The sequence below is a fragment of the Balaenoptera physalus genome (genome assembly GCF_965194825.1).
Source record: "Balaenoptera physalus genome assembly, chromosome: 2".
Lineage (NCBI taxonomy): Eukaryota > Metazoa > Chordata > Mammalia > Artiodactyla > Balaenopteridae > Balaenoptera > Balaenoptera physalus.
In genome coordinates this window covers 50,569,799-50,585,643 of record NC_138883.1, presented here as the reverse complement: position 1 = coordinate 50,585,643, position 15,845 = coordinate 50,569,799, and the positions used below count along the sequence as shown (strand labels likewise).

At 34.6% G+C, this 15,845-nt stretch overlaps 1 protein-coding gene across 1 annotated transcript in view; it reads right to left on the bottom strand.

The window, feature by feature from the left end:
• The window catches only part of NEMF (nuclear export mediator factor), a 52,458-nt gene that overhangs the window by 9,930 nt on the left and 26,683 nt on the right, over positions 1–15,845 (bottom strand). The window contains exons 17-25 of the mRNA XM_082452077.1: positions 12,493–12,596; positions 11,041–11,103; positions 6,191–6,303; positions 4,818–4,875; positions 4,288–4,346; positions 4,080–4,200; positions 2,660–2,936; positions 1,868–1,910; positions 1,676–1,725 (exon numbers count right to left, since the gene is read on the bottom strand). Of these exons, the coding sequence (XP_082308203.1) occupies positions 1,676–1,725; positions 1,868–1,910; positions 2,660–2,936; positions 4,080–4,200; positions 4,288–4,346; positions 4,818–4,875; positions 6,191–6,303; positions 11,041–11,103; positions 12,493–12,596 (888 nt within the window). The remainder of the gene's footprint in view (positions 1–1,675; positions 1,726–1,867; positions 1,911–2,659; positions 2,937–4,079; positions 4,201–4,287; positions 4,347–4,817; positions 4,876–6,190; positions 6,304–11,040; positions 11,104–12,492; positions 12,597–15,845) is intronic.

The following is a 15,845-nucleotide window of genomic DNA, read 5'->3' as shown; positions in this document are numbered from 1 at the left end:
CTGCCCTAAGTCCAGGTCCTTATCACTTGCCACCCAGACTTCCTCCATATTTCCCCCATAATCTGTTCTACATGAACTTCTAGATTATTTTTCCATAACTGTTTACCTATGTCACACTCCCATTCAAAGTCTTCCAAAAGTCCTCCTCACATCACTTTCAGGATAAGTCCAAAACACTTAGCTTGTCATTCTAGGTTCTCCACTTTTGGTCCAATCTCACTTTGCCAATCTTATCTGCCAGTTCACAAACATGAATATTCTGTTCCTTTCACCTCAATCTATCTATCATTTCCCCAAAGCACTTCGAATATTACATCCAAATACCCACCACCTCCTCCCCTTTGATCATACTAATTCTCCTTGGAGTCTCTGACCTTCTTAACTTCATTTGCCTAAGATCCTACTATATCTTCAAGGTATAAACTTCTGATGTTATTTCCCAAAACAACTGAACTCAAAGTAAATTCTTACTCCAGAACTACTGTATCACTTTCAGATAACACTATTTATAGATTTATGGCTACTTCCTGAATCCAGGACTCAAAAGCTTCTTGATGGCATGAACTTTATATTTTACCTCTTTGTGTACTCAGTATCTAGCATAATACCATGTATTCAGAGAGTTTTCTGTAATTGTTTCTAATGATTATCTTTCTCAAACAAAAGAGTTTATTATCCACTTCAATCTAGGGCCTCTTTCTGGAGTGCTTTACTAGTTGTAGTCTTTTTCACCCTACAGTAGTTGTCTCAGTTGTCCCTTTCATTCTGCCTCTATCTTTTTCTGTTCGCCTTCTGAGCCCTACTATATTAGAGAAAAAGAAAAGACAAGGAAAAAACCGCAAGTCTTCTTCTTACATAAAAATTTCCTAATTTCAGTACAGGAATGCCTCAGAGATATTGCAGACTCTGTTCCAGACCACTGCAACAAAGTGAATATCACAGTAAAGCGCGTCATGAATTTTTTGGTTTCCCAGTGCATATAAAGTTATGCCTACACTCTACTGCAGTCTATTAAGTGTGCAAAGCAATATGTCTTAAAAAAAGCAATGTATATACCTTAATTTAAAAACACTTTATTGCTAAAAAATGCTTACCACCATCTGAGCCTTCAGTGAGTCGTAATCTTTTTATAATAGTAATATCAAAGATCACTGATCACAGATCACCATAACAAATATAATAATAATGAAAAAGTTTGAAATATTGCAAGAATTCCAAAATACGACCCAGAGACATGAAGTGAACAAATGCTGTTGGAAAAATGGTGCCAACAGATTTGCTCCATGTGGGGTTGCCATAAACCTTCAATTTGTAAAAAACACAATATCTGCAAAGCACAATAAAATGAGGTATGCCTGTATTCCTGTTTATTTCTGTCAATATTATCCTAGAATCAGCCTGTCTAATACACTGCAATTATTATTGTACATATTTATGTAATAAAAGGTCTATCTTGTGTTACTTGACCTATCTCACTGATTACAGTGGAAGACTGGGGCCCTAAAACAGAAAAACCTGTTAGAGCTGAATATGAAAAACTAAACAAAATTTATGCTAAGTCTTGGTAATTTTAGTAAGGGAGATCTTTATAACAGCCAAGTGATCTGTCATAACTGAATTGTTAATTTAAAAAAAAAATGGATGCTTTTCAGTTAAATAACACAAATATATTTACCTTCTTTCCTTGGCTGACAAATGCCTCCGGCTCTGCAATTTACTGTCGCTCTATTAAAATTAAAACAAAAAACAAGCAAATACAAACAATAACATCGCCACTGTTAATTTTTCAAAAGCTAAAATTAAAAAGTAGAAAATTATTTATTGAGAAGGACATGATGTTCTTCATAAAACTGAAAAAAACCTTTACCATATTAGAAGATTCCTCTTTTGAAGCCAATTTCTGGAGAGACCTATGGAAACAAACAGAAAGAGAAGTCCACTACCCTATAAAAGGCATTCATTTACAAAGTCCCAAAACATTCCCATATCATATGCTTAGTTAATTATCAGCAATCCTACAAATTTTCAAATTTGGTAAAATTAGAAAAAATATAATCAAATTGCTCATCTCCTCACTTTAAAATATATTTTTAAATAGCTGACATGTATTGGACACTTACTATGTACCAGGCACTGCTAGATGCTTTACATTCATGTAACCTTCAAAACCCTATGAAGGGGGATACCATTCTCTTTTCACCAAGAAGAAAACTGAAGCTTAGACATAGAGTCACTTGCCCAAGGACATACTCTAAGATTCAATACTGGTCTGACTCCTAAGCCTTTCCTAACTACTCCAATAATAAAGCTTTTATAGCTATGGTATTGTTTACCTGGTGATCAGTAAGACATTAAAGACTAAGACAACTTTTTTTTTTTTTGTAATGTAACTGCTTTTATTATTAGCATTTATAATCATTTACTTGTTTCTATTTTGACCTAGTTTGGCCACTTTTATATATATTGTGTTTTTCTACCCTGGGTCCTGGGAATTTCTTAAGAGATCTACCCCCCTATCAAATGGTGAAAAGATAGTAAGCTCGTAGGACAATGGAGGGTAAAAGCACTGAAGTCAGTCTTGGTATTATTTGTATAAGGATTAACTCTTCATCACTCCCAGCTTACAAAATAAAACTTAAAATTACAGTTTTTAAATTACCTTTGGGATTGAAGGTGGGACAAGTCAACGGAAGTATCAGGATAATGTAATGTCTCTTCCCCTTCATCCTTCATTTCACCAACAGGTTCCTGATGTTTTACCACCTCCTCAGATTCTCCTTCATCTTCAGAGCTTTCTTCCTGAATTAGTTCATTTAGCTCATCACCACCACTCTGAATAGTAATATCCCCTTGGTCAACCTGAGTCACAAGTTCCACTTCCACAGGAGTTTCATGTAATTCCTCTTTATCTTCTTCACTGCTACTGTCACCTCCATCTGTTGAATTACCATAAGGAAAGTCAGGAGTGCTATCACCACAACAAAGTTAGATGATTTCCTTGAAAACTTCATAAAAATATTCAATTCACTCCCTCTTTCTCCAAAAGATCACCAGAAAAATGCCTGATCTTCCCCAAAAGTTACTCTGACTTAGACAAAAGGATACTCTGTATCAGGAATTGTTTGGAATAAATTATCTCCAAGATCCTTTACTACAATAAATTTCTTAGACATTGCGACCATTTCTACAATGAAAACTATAGCTTGTCTTTGTTAAGTATTTCCAGAGAGGAGGAAAATAGAAGTAGTTATATAAATTCTGCCACTTTTATTATAATTTGCACATAAGAACTGAAATGAGATAAAACAAGTTACATAACTGGCACACAGCAAGTGTTCACACTTTTGCAAAACGAACACGGTTCTAGTAGTAATAATATGGTCTAGTTACCTCACCTATAAAATAAGATGCCATCAACCATCTGACAAGGATGGTTGTGAGAATTCAATAAAAAATAATGTAAATAAAGTATACATGTCACAAACATGGTGAAAATTCAAAAAAATAGAATCATGTACAATAGCAGTTGTAAGTGAAACAATGAAATATTACTCCTAAAAAGGAATGACTCTAGGAGATGTAAAAATAACTTAGAGGGCATACATTCCCTAGTTCCTTTAGGTAGGTAGGTAAATTTATTTCAGCAACCACAGCTGCTCTCTACTTGAAGCAAATACATTATTAAATCAAGCTAAATTCTCATAAGAAATTGTACTTGTTATAAACTCATCTTTGTATTGCTTCTAATTCCTAAACCCAAAAGTAAATGCTCACTTATATATACCCGAGTCTATCTCTGTTAAACACATTTATGTACTACTCATTAAATACTGGGGAAGTTTTATAATATAAACATATATTCAAGTATTAGTTATGGATCTAATTAAACACTTTATAATTCACTAGAATAAGTGTATTTAACATTTCCAAGACCAAAATTCAATAAAGTTGACAGCAAGTTGGGGTTTTTTGGGAAATTTTAATTACCCCAAAAGACATGATCTTCTAAGTAAGAATTTAGAAGCAAAACTAAACAACAGAAAACATTATAAGCTACTTTATTAAAATCTGTAAACTACCTAGTTGTTCCATTTCTTCTGATATGAGTTCACTTGTGCAAATCGCCAGTGTCTCCATGTCTTCATCCTGCACTCTGACTTTTCGTTCACCCCGATGTCTCCAAATACAAGACTCATCTACCTACGGAAACAGTTCTTTTCACTAGTGGAACTTTAGGTTAAGACTAATGAAAATCAGAAAAAAAATAATGAAGAAGCTGAAGAGTACCTTAAAGAGGAAGCTAAATCCCATCATTAGATGTGAGGGAGGAAGGAAATTCTTCTTTCCTACAAAAGATAATGTACATAAGTGTTTTAGAAATACTGTTTTCTCCATTTTATGCTTGTAAGATATCTGCCACAATGGTCACATTTGTTCTGTCTTTTCTCTGTCATGAAGGAACATTTCCCATTTACAGAATTTGGCATTATATACAGGAACAGGAATTAAGAAAGAAAAAATATGAATGCTTGCTCTCATCATCTGGGTTAGTCAGATCCTGAATAATCTATTTTTAGAAAAAAGGTCATGCTATACTTTCTTACCCTTATAAATGTAAACTATATGAAAGTACACTGTCATCAATAAAAATATATATGGAGATGACATGTCAAATGCTAAATTTGCCACACCACAGCAAAATTTTCCTTATTTAATAACAGACTTCATATATGAAGTCAGAATAATTAGTTTCTGTTCTGAGAATATTAGTAGATGGTCCTCAAACCTGTCTCCATAATCCACTGGCAAGTCATTACCTCTTATCATGAAGCTTCCTGTTGTCAAATATTCTCCAGTTGGTGCTGTTTTAGACACCTGAGGAACACAATAATACATTATACTCTTGTCTTAAGAAATATGTTTTTTTTAATTTTCACCTGAGAAAGTACAGCCATATTGAAGTAAACAGTACTACATCCTGAAAAGTTTATAATTTAGCAAAAATTCTTAACACTGAAGGGCTATCTCTTCAGAGATACATATATCTTTGTCCATAACAAAGAAAAGAAATAATGAAGAATACACTACATCAATCATTTTCAAATGCCATGGACTAGAGCCACAACTGATCCACATTTCCTCTAATGTGAGACATAATAAGAAAAACAAGGATAGTTTAATAAGCTCATCATAAAGGTATAAAACCATATTTACTATATTTATTACATTAAATCCTTTTCTGAGATACTTTTTTTTGGTAATAACATAACCTTTCATCTTAGTAAATAAAGATAATAGCATATTTTAAAAAATATCTTCTAATTTGGCAAAATAGGAAGTGAGCAACGTAACTCCACAATTTAAAAAAATTTTACACATCTGTGAAACACCCAAATCTGAGAGTATCTTTACTAGTAATAGTTATGCAAGGGATTAAAAGCACACTAAAAAAACCTATTCATAAAAGAATTAAAGCCACTTCTACAATAGTACCAAGGCAGAAAATATAATCCCAGAAGTGATATTAATTTCCCAAGGACACAATATCACAATGTAGCAGAAAATAATAAATATAAACAGATATAATATGAAACTAAATCTAAGGGAGGATAATAGTATTGAACTCTTTTTACCTTGCTGTATAGCTTTAAGACTTTGTAAAAGTTTATCATTATCAATTATAATTCTTGAGAACGTGAAATGAATAGCAATGTGAAGTCATATATGGAATGAAGTATCATCAAAAAAATAGCATTAACCACAAAGAAGGACAATTACTAAAACCAAGTGTATAGAAAAAAACCACTGGATATACCTACTTTACAGGAAGGGCCAAAGAGAATTCAGAAAATTTCAACAAAGGTGAACAGGAGAGAGACTTTTTAGGTCAGTAGGCCAGTCATAACTGGAACAGTCTTTATCCCATATAATTACATGGATCACTCTCAAATCTTACCTTTCCAGAAAGGCCTTCCCTGACACTACATTCAAAATGGTAGCCTCTATCACTCTCTATCTCCTTACTCTGCTTTAAAAATAAACTTTGTTACCTGCCACTACATATCTATTTTTCAACACCAAAATGTCAACTCCATCACAAGGTACTTTGCCTTGTTCAATTCTATATCCTCACAATTTGGAACACAGTTGCTCTTACTAAATTAAGAAAAAGGACCACAGCCCTTATTACCTGATGATGGTACACCCACCAAGCACTAGTGATAACTCGTGCATCCCAAGCAGCACTGTAGCAAAGTGCCATTGTGCCAGCTTCAGTCAAGGTCCGAGGGGGAATTGGTTCTCCTGTAATAACAATACTACAACACTTCAGTACCAAAGTACAGACTTTCTAGAGCAAGACATGGAAACCACATGCAGCATAACAGGTTCACTCCTCTTATATTTTAAATAATAATACCACACTTTAATTTCAGTATTACAAGAAGTTACTATTTTTATTAAAAATGTATTTACAGGGCTTCCCTGGTGGTGCAGTGGTTAAGAATCTGCCTGCCAATGCAGGGAACACGGGTTTTATCCCTGGTCTGGGAAGATCCCACATGCCACGGAGCAACTAAGCCCATGCGCCACAACTAATGAGCCTGCACTCTAGAGCCTGCAAGCCACAACTACTGAGCCCGTGTGCCAGAACTACTGAATCCCACACGCCTAGAGCCCATGCTCCGCAAAGAGAAGCCACCACAATGAGAAGCCTGCGCACTACAATGAAGAGTAGCCCCCGCTCGCTGCAACTAGAGAAAGCCCGCGCACAGCAACAAAGACCCAACGCAGCCAAAAATAAATAAATAAAATAAATTTTTAAAAAAATGTATTTACACAGCAGGTTTTTAAATGGTCTAAGTAAATAAAACAAGTCAGAGAAGAAATATCCTCACTTTTATCAGTAATTCTAACTTCATTCCAGATAATTTAGAAAAATCTATTCAAAGGTTGAAGACTTCCAGAATTACAATATATTGCCTAATTTGTCAAAATGAAGAGCATATTAATATACCCCTACAGTAAGAATTCAAATATTTTAAAATTGGGATATAATCCACATACCATAAAATTCACTCTTTTAAAGTGTACAATTCAGTGGGTTTTAGTATAGTCATAAAGCTATGCAATCATTACCATTAATTTCAGAACATTTTCATCATCCCCAAAAGAAATCCTGTATCTATTAATAGTCACTCTTCATTTTCCCAGCCACTGACAATCACTAATCTACTTTCTGTCTCTAAAGATTTGCCTATTTTGGAATTTCATATACATGGAATCATACATACCTGGCTTCTTTCACTTAGCATGTTTTCAAGGTTCATTCATGTGAGAGCATATGTCAGTACTTCATTTCTTTTTAAGTCTGAATAATATTCTATTATATGGATACACCACATTTTGTTTATTAATCAATGGATCGACATACAGGTTGTTTCCATTTCTTGGCTATTATAATGCTATTATGAATATCTGCAAATAAGTTTGGACATATGTTTTCAATTATCTTGGAATACCTAGGAGTGGAATTGCTGGGTCACATGGTAAAATCTATGTTTAACTTTCTCAGAAACTATGAAACTATTTCCTATAGCAGCTAGATCATTGTCCATTCCCACCTGCAGTGTATAAGGGTTCCAATCTCTCCACAACCTCACCAACTGTTACTGTTTGTTTTTTCGTTTTTTGTTTTTTTGGCCGCCCTGTGTGGCTTGTGGGATTTTAGTTCCCCAACCAGGGATTGAACCCGAGCCCTCGGCAGTGACAGTGTGGAGTCCTAACCACTGGACCGCCAGGGAATTCCCGCTGTTTTTTTATTTCAACTATTCTTGTGGGTGTGAAGTGGTATTTCTCTGTGGTTTTGATTTGCTTTTCCCTAACAGACAAATAATGCTGAGCATCTTATCATGTGCTTGTTGGCCTTTTGTATATCTTTGGAGAAATGTCTATTTCACATTTTAAAAATTTTGTTCATTTTAAAATTGCCTTTCTATTGTTGAGTCAGAAGAGTTCTAGAGTTCTTTGGATATTGGTCCTTTATCAGATAAATGACTTGCAAATATTTCCTCCCATTCTGTGGATTGTCTTTTCACTTTGATAGAGTCCTCTGAATTAAAGTTTTAATTTTGCTTAAGTCTGATTTGTTTTTTCTTCGGTTGCTTATGCTTTTGGTGTCATATCTAAAAAATGACTTCCTGGTCCAAGATTATGAAGTTTTACACCTTATTTTCTTCGAACAGTCTTATAGTTTTAGCTCTTAAATTTAGGCCTTTGATGCATTTAATTTTTATAAATGGTATGAAGCAGGGGTCTAACTTCATTCTTTGGCACATGGATATTAGTTGCATCAGCCTTATTTGTTGAAAAAATTATTCTATCCCCACTGAATGGCCTTGGCACTCTTGCTGAAAATCAACTGACCATAAACAAGGAATCTCAATTCTCTTCATTAATCTATCAGTCCATCCTCACACCAATACCACACTGTCCTGATACCACACTGACTGTTGTTTTGTAGGAGGTTTTGAAATCAGGAAGTTGGAGTCCTCCAATTTTGTTCTCCGTTTTCAAGAATGATTTGGCTAATCTGGGTACTCTGCATTTCCACATGAATTTTAGTATGAGCTTTGTCCATCTCTGCAAAAACAGGCAGCTGGAATTTTGAGAGGAACTGCACATATCTGTACATTAATGTGGGAAGTACTGCCGTCAGAACAATATTAAGACTTCTAATTCATAAACATTGGAAGTGCTCCCCTTTATTTAGGTCTTCTTTAATTTCTTTCAATGATGTTTTGTAGTTCAGTGTGTATGTCTTGCATTTCTTTTTGGTAAATTTATTACTAAATATTTTATTCTTTTGTAATGCTGTTATAAGTAGATGTTTTATTAATTTCCTTTTAATATTGCTCATTGCTAGTATATAAAAATACAACTTTTATATATTGACCTTATATCCTAGACGTTGCTGAACTTGTTTATTAACTAATAATTTTTAGTAGATTGCTTAAGGTTTAAATATATAAGATTATGTCATTTGCAAACAGAGATAGTTTTATCTGTCCCTTACCAATTTGGATATTTTAAACTTTTTATTGCCTAATGGCCTACTTAGAACCTCCATACAATGTTGAGTAAAAGTGTGGCAAGAACAGATGTGCTTATCTTGTTCCTGATCTTGGGGGAAAAGCTCTCAGTCTTTCACCATTAAGCATGATTTTTAGCTGTGGATTTTTTCATAGATGTTCTTTACCAACTTGAGGAAGTTTCCATCTATTCTTAGTTTGCTGAGTGTTTTTATCACAAATGAGTACTGGATTATTACCAAAGGCTTTTTCTGCATCAATTGAGATCATCATGTGGTTTTTGTCCTTTATTTTACTAACACACTGTATTACATTAATTTTCATATGTTAAACCAACTTTGCATTCCTGGGAATAAATCCCACTTTATCATGTGTATAATCCTTGTAATATGCTGCTGGATTCAGTTTCCTAATATTTTGTTGAGGATTTTTGTGTCTATATTCATAAATGATATTGGTCTGTAGTTTTCTTTCCTGTGATATCTTCGTCTGGTTTTGTTATTAGGGTAATACCAGCCCTATAGAATGAGTTAACAAGTTCCTCTCTCTTTTATCTTTTGGAAGTTTATGAAGGATTGATGTTCAGTCTTCTTTAAAAGTTCTGTAGATTTTAGGAATTTGAATCTTATTGTTTTGGTTAGTCTAGCTAAAGGTTTATCAGTTTTATCGATCTTTTCAAAGAACTAACTTTGGTTTTGCTGATTTTTCTCTACTGTCTTTCTAGTCTCTGTTTTGTTTATTTCTACTCTAATCTTTACCATTTCCCTTCCTTTCCTTACTATGGGTTATCTGCTTTTCTTTTTCTAAATCTTAATGTGTACAGTTTTGTTATTGATTTCAAATCATTCCTCTTTTTTATTATAGGTAGTACAGCTATAAATCCCTCTCTGAGCACTGCCTTAGTTGCATCTCATAAGTCTCAATAAATTTGTTTTCATTTTATTCATCTCAAAGTATTTTCTAACACCCCCTGTGATCTCCTCTTTGATCCACTGGTTATTTATGAGTGTGTTGTTTATTTCCACACATTTGTGAATTTTCTAAATTTTCTTCTATTAGTGGTTTCTAATTTCACTCCATTATGTTCAGAAAATTTACTTTATATGATTCATTAGTTTTAAATTAACTGAGACTTATTTTATAGACTATCATATGGTCCACCCTGGAGAATGTTCCATGTGCACTTGAGAAGAATGAGTAATCTAGTGTTGTGAGGTAGAGTGTACTAGATATGTGTAGAATCTAGGTAACCTGAGTGTTGTTCAAGTCTTCTATTTCCTTGTTGATCTTATAGCTAGTTATTCTATCCATGATTGAAAGTTAGGTACTGATGTCTTGAACTACTATTATTAAATTGTCTATTTCTCCCTTCAATTCTGTCAGATTTTGATTCATGTATTCTACAGCTCTGTTGTTGTATGCATATATGTTTGTTTATTTATTATTTTATAAATTCATTTACTTATTTATTTTTGGCTGTGTTGGGTCTTCGTTGCTGCACGCAGGCCTTCTCTAGTTGTGCGAGTGGGGGCTACTCTTCATTGTGGTGCATGGGCTTCTCATGCCAGTGGCTTCTCTTGTTGCAGAGCACGGGCTCTAGGCATGCAGGCTTCAGTAGTTGTGGCACATGGACTCAGTAGTTGTGTCTCGCAGGCTCTAAAGCGCAGGCTCAGTAGTTGTGGTGCACGGGCTTAGTTGCTCTGCGGCATGTGGGATCTTCCTGGACCAGGGCTCGAACCCGTGTCCCCTGTACTGGCAGGCGGATTCTTAACCACTGCACCACCAGGGAAGTTACAGATGCATATATGTTTATAACTGTTACAACTTACTGATGGATTGACACTTTTATCATTATAAAGTGTCCTTCTTTATCTGTATTAGTGATTTTTCTCTTATACTAAAAATATTTTAAACAAAATAATTAAAGTTATGAATAATAGAAATATATTACCTGTTGGATTCTTAATTACACAGCTAGTTGCTCCATGAAGGTCAGCATGTACATAAATGTCCCCTTTAAAACAAATAAGAAATAATACTTTAAGTCCTGTTTCTTTGTTTTTAAGTTGAAATTGTTTATTTACTTATTGTTTAATGGGTTCAAAATCCAAAAGGTATAAGAAGACATATAAAGAAAAGTCTATCTCCCACCCCTGGGAGATTTCTCATAGGCCTCCTCAGAGGAAAGCAATGCTAATAAGGCAGATTACAAAAATATTCACAGTTCTTCTCCCTCCCTCTATCCACACCTCTTTGCTCTATGACCTTGAAGCTTCTCCCATCAAGAGGTGGAGTCCACCTCCCCATCCCTCAAATGTGGGCCGACCCCTTGACCTGCCTTGGCCAGCAGAATGTGGCAGATGTGACCAAATGCCAGTTCCCAGCCTAGGCCTTGAGAGGGGCTGTATGCTTCCTCTTTTTCTCTCAGAAATTTGCTGAGTTACCATATAAGCAAGCCCAGGCTAGCCTGACGATGGGTGAGAGACACACAGAGATGAGTCATCCTAGCAAGTGCAAAGGTCCTGAGGACCATAGATGGTTGACAAATATGACAAACAGCCAGGAAGCCAGACTGAGGGAAAGTAAGAAATGAGGCTAGAGAAGAAGTCAGGAGCCTTGTAAGCCACAATGAGGACTTCTAGTTTTATTCTGAAGTGTGTGATAGCAACAAATGAATAAATGAGCAAACAGATGAATGCAGGAATGAATGGTCAACTAGGGAAAAGTAAAGTGCATGGTTTCTAACAGAAAAAATGAGCAGCCATTGTTTGCCATGGATAGTTCATCTGGGATTTGAAACTCAAAGAAGAGCAAAGCCCATACAGTTCCATGAAAGGCTCAGCTCACAATGAACAAAGTTAGAGAAGACAGAGACCAAGCCCTGGGTACCATGTAACCTAACCCTGTTGCTTTCTTTCCTGGTTCTGGATCCTCAAAGGACATCAGATTAGCTCTGACACTGATTATTGATTTCTGATACCCACACTGAGGGTTCACACAGTGAAGTGGTGGTTATCAGCAAACAAAAACAAATGAGAGGCCTTACAACACAGCGCTTAAGTCCTGCTTCTAAAAGTGAAAAACGGTCACAAACTTCAGCACTGAAAAATTAAGCTTTTAAGAATTTGATCTACAATGACTTTGGAGGATTGAAAGCTATTTTCTTAATGTAGTAGAAAATCAAAAATCTAATACTACAGATTAGCTCGGCATTACTACTTTAGGGATATTCACTTAAAATGTGAATCAAGTATCAAAGCACATATTCAACAAACCATAAACCATGAAATTCTTTCTACCAATTAAATCTGTCAAACAAAGGAGTACAAGATAAAAATCTACACCTAATATTGAGATAACCGATCCAGTTACTTAAAAGAAAATTCTTCAGAATTTTACCTACCTGGTGTCAAGTATCTTTTCACAATTATTTCATTCTGTTGCTGATCTCGTCCACCAATAATTAGATAGTTCTCTGAGCTAATGAACCAGAGGAATTTCTCAAACCTACCAAATTTTAAAGAAAAAAGTTAACATTTCTTTCCCTTCATGGTTGCCTGAATTCACACCCTTTTAACAAACAAAATAAAACAGAAAGCTCTCCTACCTGTGAAGGTTAAGACAACTTGATGGCTTAATTTCTTAAGACATCAAGCTGAATTTTACTGAAAACTTGCAATACAAATTGTCCTAGCATATTCTTAAGACAGTCTCAGTAGAAAACAATTAAATTTTATGTTTAAAAAATATGTTCTCTCTTTATCTCCCTCCCATGTAGACAGCCTTCTTAAACTGACGTTATAACAATGAATTACAAAAAGCAAAAGCATGAAATGTCACATGGTCCCTAGGTTTAGCTTTCTTTCAGTGGGGCACTGGATAGGCTTTGGGACCACTGATAAGAAAGAAAAGTTGTCTTCCCATTCTGTCCTCAATTAATCAACTGAATGTTTACATATATGATATTCTTTACAGTTTAAAAAAAATACTAAAAACCAAAAATTGCTGTCAGAAGTGTAAAATTATAACTTTTCTCAAGAAACAAATTAACTTGGGTTTTCGTGATTAATACATACCACCACGATAAAAAGTAAAGAGTGTATATTTGTATGACATTTAGAAAATGAGATGAACATAAATATTTCCTATTTTACATATGACTCGCAAGATAATTTTTTTATGATTTAACCTAGAATTTTAAAATTTCTGGTTAAAGATGATAGATTGAGCACAGGCATTAAATGAAACTTCCTCATAGCTCCCAAAATATAATAGCAAAAGGATTCTATTCCTATTTTCTAACCTGATTTTTTATTGAGTAATACATATACATGGTTCAAAACATGTTTTAATTACATAAAAAAGTATAGTGAGAGATCCTACATCTCTTCAGTTTCCACAGCTACTACTAACCAATGGGCCATTAGCTTCCTGTATCCCTCTCCAGAGTTTCTTTATACATACAAAAGCTAAAATAAATTGCTTATTCTAAACCTTTTCTCTTTTTCAGACGCAACACACTGTTCTGCATATTTTTTTTTTTTCACTTAAAAATATATTTTCCTCATTGCTGAATGGATGTACTATACTGATTTAACCACTTCCCTATTGATGGTAAAGAGGTTTGCAAAAAGACATAGACCCACAAGGACAAAAAGAATGTGAAAGATAAATCAAGGATGTATTTTGTAATCATCCTAGCAGAGGAATGCATAACTAACAGGCCAAAAAAAAAAAGCCAACTAATCAAAAGAAAGCAACAAGGAAGACAAAAAAGAACACAGAACAAATAAGACACATTGAAAGCTAATAGTAAGATGGTTAGATTTAAACCCAAATATATCAGAAATTATATTAAATATAAATGTAGTCAATTCTCCAGGTAAAATGCAAAGACTGTCAGACTGAGGAAAAAACAATGATATATACTCCTTTAAAATATAAGGCTATAAAAAGGTTGAAATACAATGATGGAAAAAGATAATACCATGCAAATACTAACCAAAAAACAGTTTATACAGTTTTAACATCTCACACAGATGGAAAAAATAGATATAAGTTAAAAGGACATTTCATTAAAATTAATAAAAGGCTCAATTCACTGAGATGATATAACAGTTCTTTATTTCTATCACCTAATTACATAGCCTCACATATATAAAGCAAAAGTGCAGAAGTAAAAGGAGAAACAGATAATCCAAACTGTATATTTAACACACTTCTCTCAGTAACTGGGAAAACAAGCATTAAAAAGAATTATAAAGGGATTTCCCTGGTGGCACAGTGGTTAAGAATCTGCCTGCCAATGCAGGGGACACAGGTTCGAGCCCTGGTCCGGGAAGATCCCACATACCGCGGAGCAACTAAGCCCATGAGCCACAACTGCTGAGCCTACGCTCTAGAGCCTGTGAGCCACAACTACTGAGCCCGCATGCCTAGAGTCCGTGCTCCGCAACAAGATAAGCCACCGCAATGAGAAGCCCGCACACTGCAACGAAGAGTAGCCCCCGCTCGCCGCAACTAGAGAGAGCCTGTGTGCAGCAACGAAGACCCGACGCAGACAAAATAAATAATTAAAAAAAAAAAAAAGAATTATAAAGGTGCCAAAGATTTGAACTTGATTGATAAACATGACCTGATATTTAGAGAAATGCACTCAGTAACTGTAGAAAAGACACTCTTTTCAACTATATATGAAACATTTATAAATAAAGCTGTCCATAAATAGACTGGGCCATAAAGCAAGTTTCAACAACAAACAACAAATGACTGAGATAATTCAGAATATCACCTCTTTTACGCAAATTAAGCTAAAAATCAGTAACAAAAAGATAACCAAAAACCCCCATGTGTTTGGAAAGTAATATACTTCTAAATAATGCATGAGTGAAGAAATCACCATGGAAATTAGACTATATCTTGACATGAAAGATAGTGAAAATACTAAACGACAAAACTTTTTAGATACAGTTAAAGCCATGCTGAGGGAAATTTATTGCCTTACATATATTAGAAAAGAGGCCGGGGGAAGGGGGAAATCAATGAACTAAGCTTCTGTCTCAAGAAATCAGAAAGGGAAATGCAAATAAATCCCAAAGAAAAGTAGAAGGATGAAAATAATTATTAAAATAGAAAGCACACATATAATACTGGAGATCAATAGTCAAAAACTGGTTCTTTAATGATATTAATACTACTGAAAATCCTCTGGTCAGATTAATCAAGAAAGAGAGAAGGCACAAATAATTCTTGAATGAAAAGGGAGAAGTAATTAATGATTCTAGGGATGTTAAAAACTTAAGTGGAGGGACCTCCCTAGTGGTCTAGTGGTTAAGACTCCATGCCTCCACTGCAGAGGGAACGGGTTTGATCCCTGGTCAGGGAACTAAGATCCCACATGCGGCGTGGCCAAAAAAAAAAAAAAAAAAAGTAAAGTGGAATATTATAAACTTTTTGCCAATAAATTTCAAACTTTGGACAAAATAGACAAAGTCTTAGAAAAACATTGCTAACCAAAACTAGAAAATCTGAGTAGTCCTTTTATCTACTAAAGAATTTGAATCTGTAATGAAAAACTTTCCCATAAAGAAAACTCCCGGTGACTTCCATCAACATTTAAGGACAATTGATAAAGGAACACTTTCCAATTTGTTTTACGAGATAATATAACCTTGTACCAACAGTTAACAAAAACATTATGAGAAATGAAAATTACAGGTCAATCATATTCATCAATAAGATGTCAGAGAGAGAAAG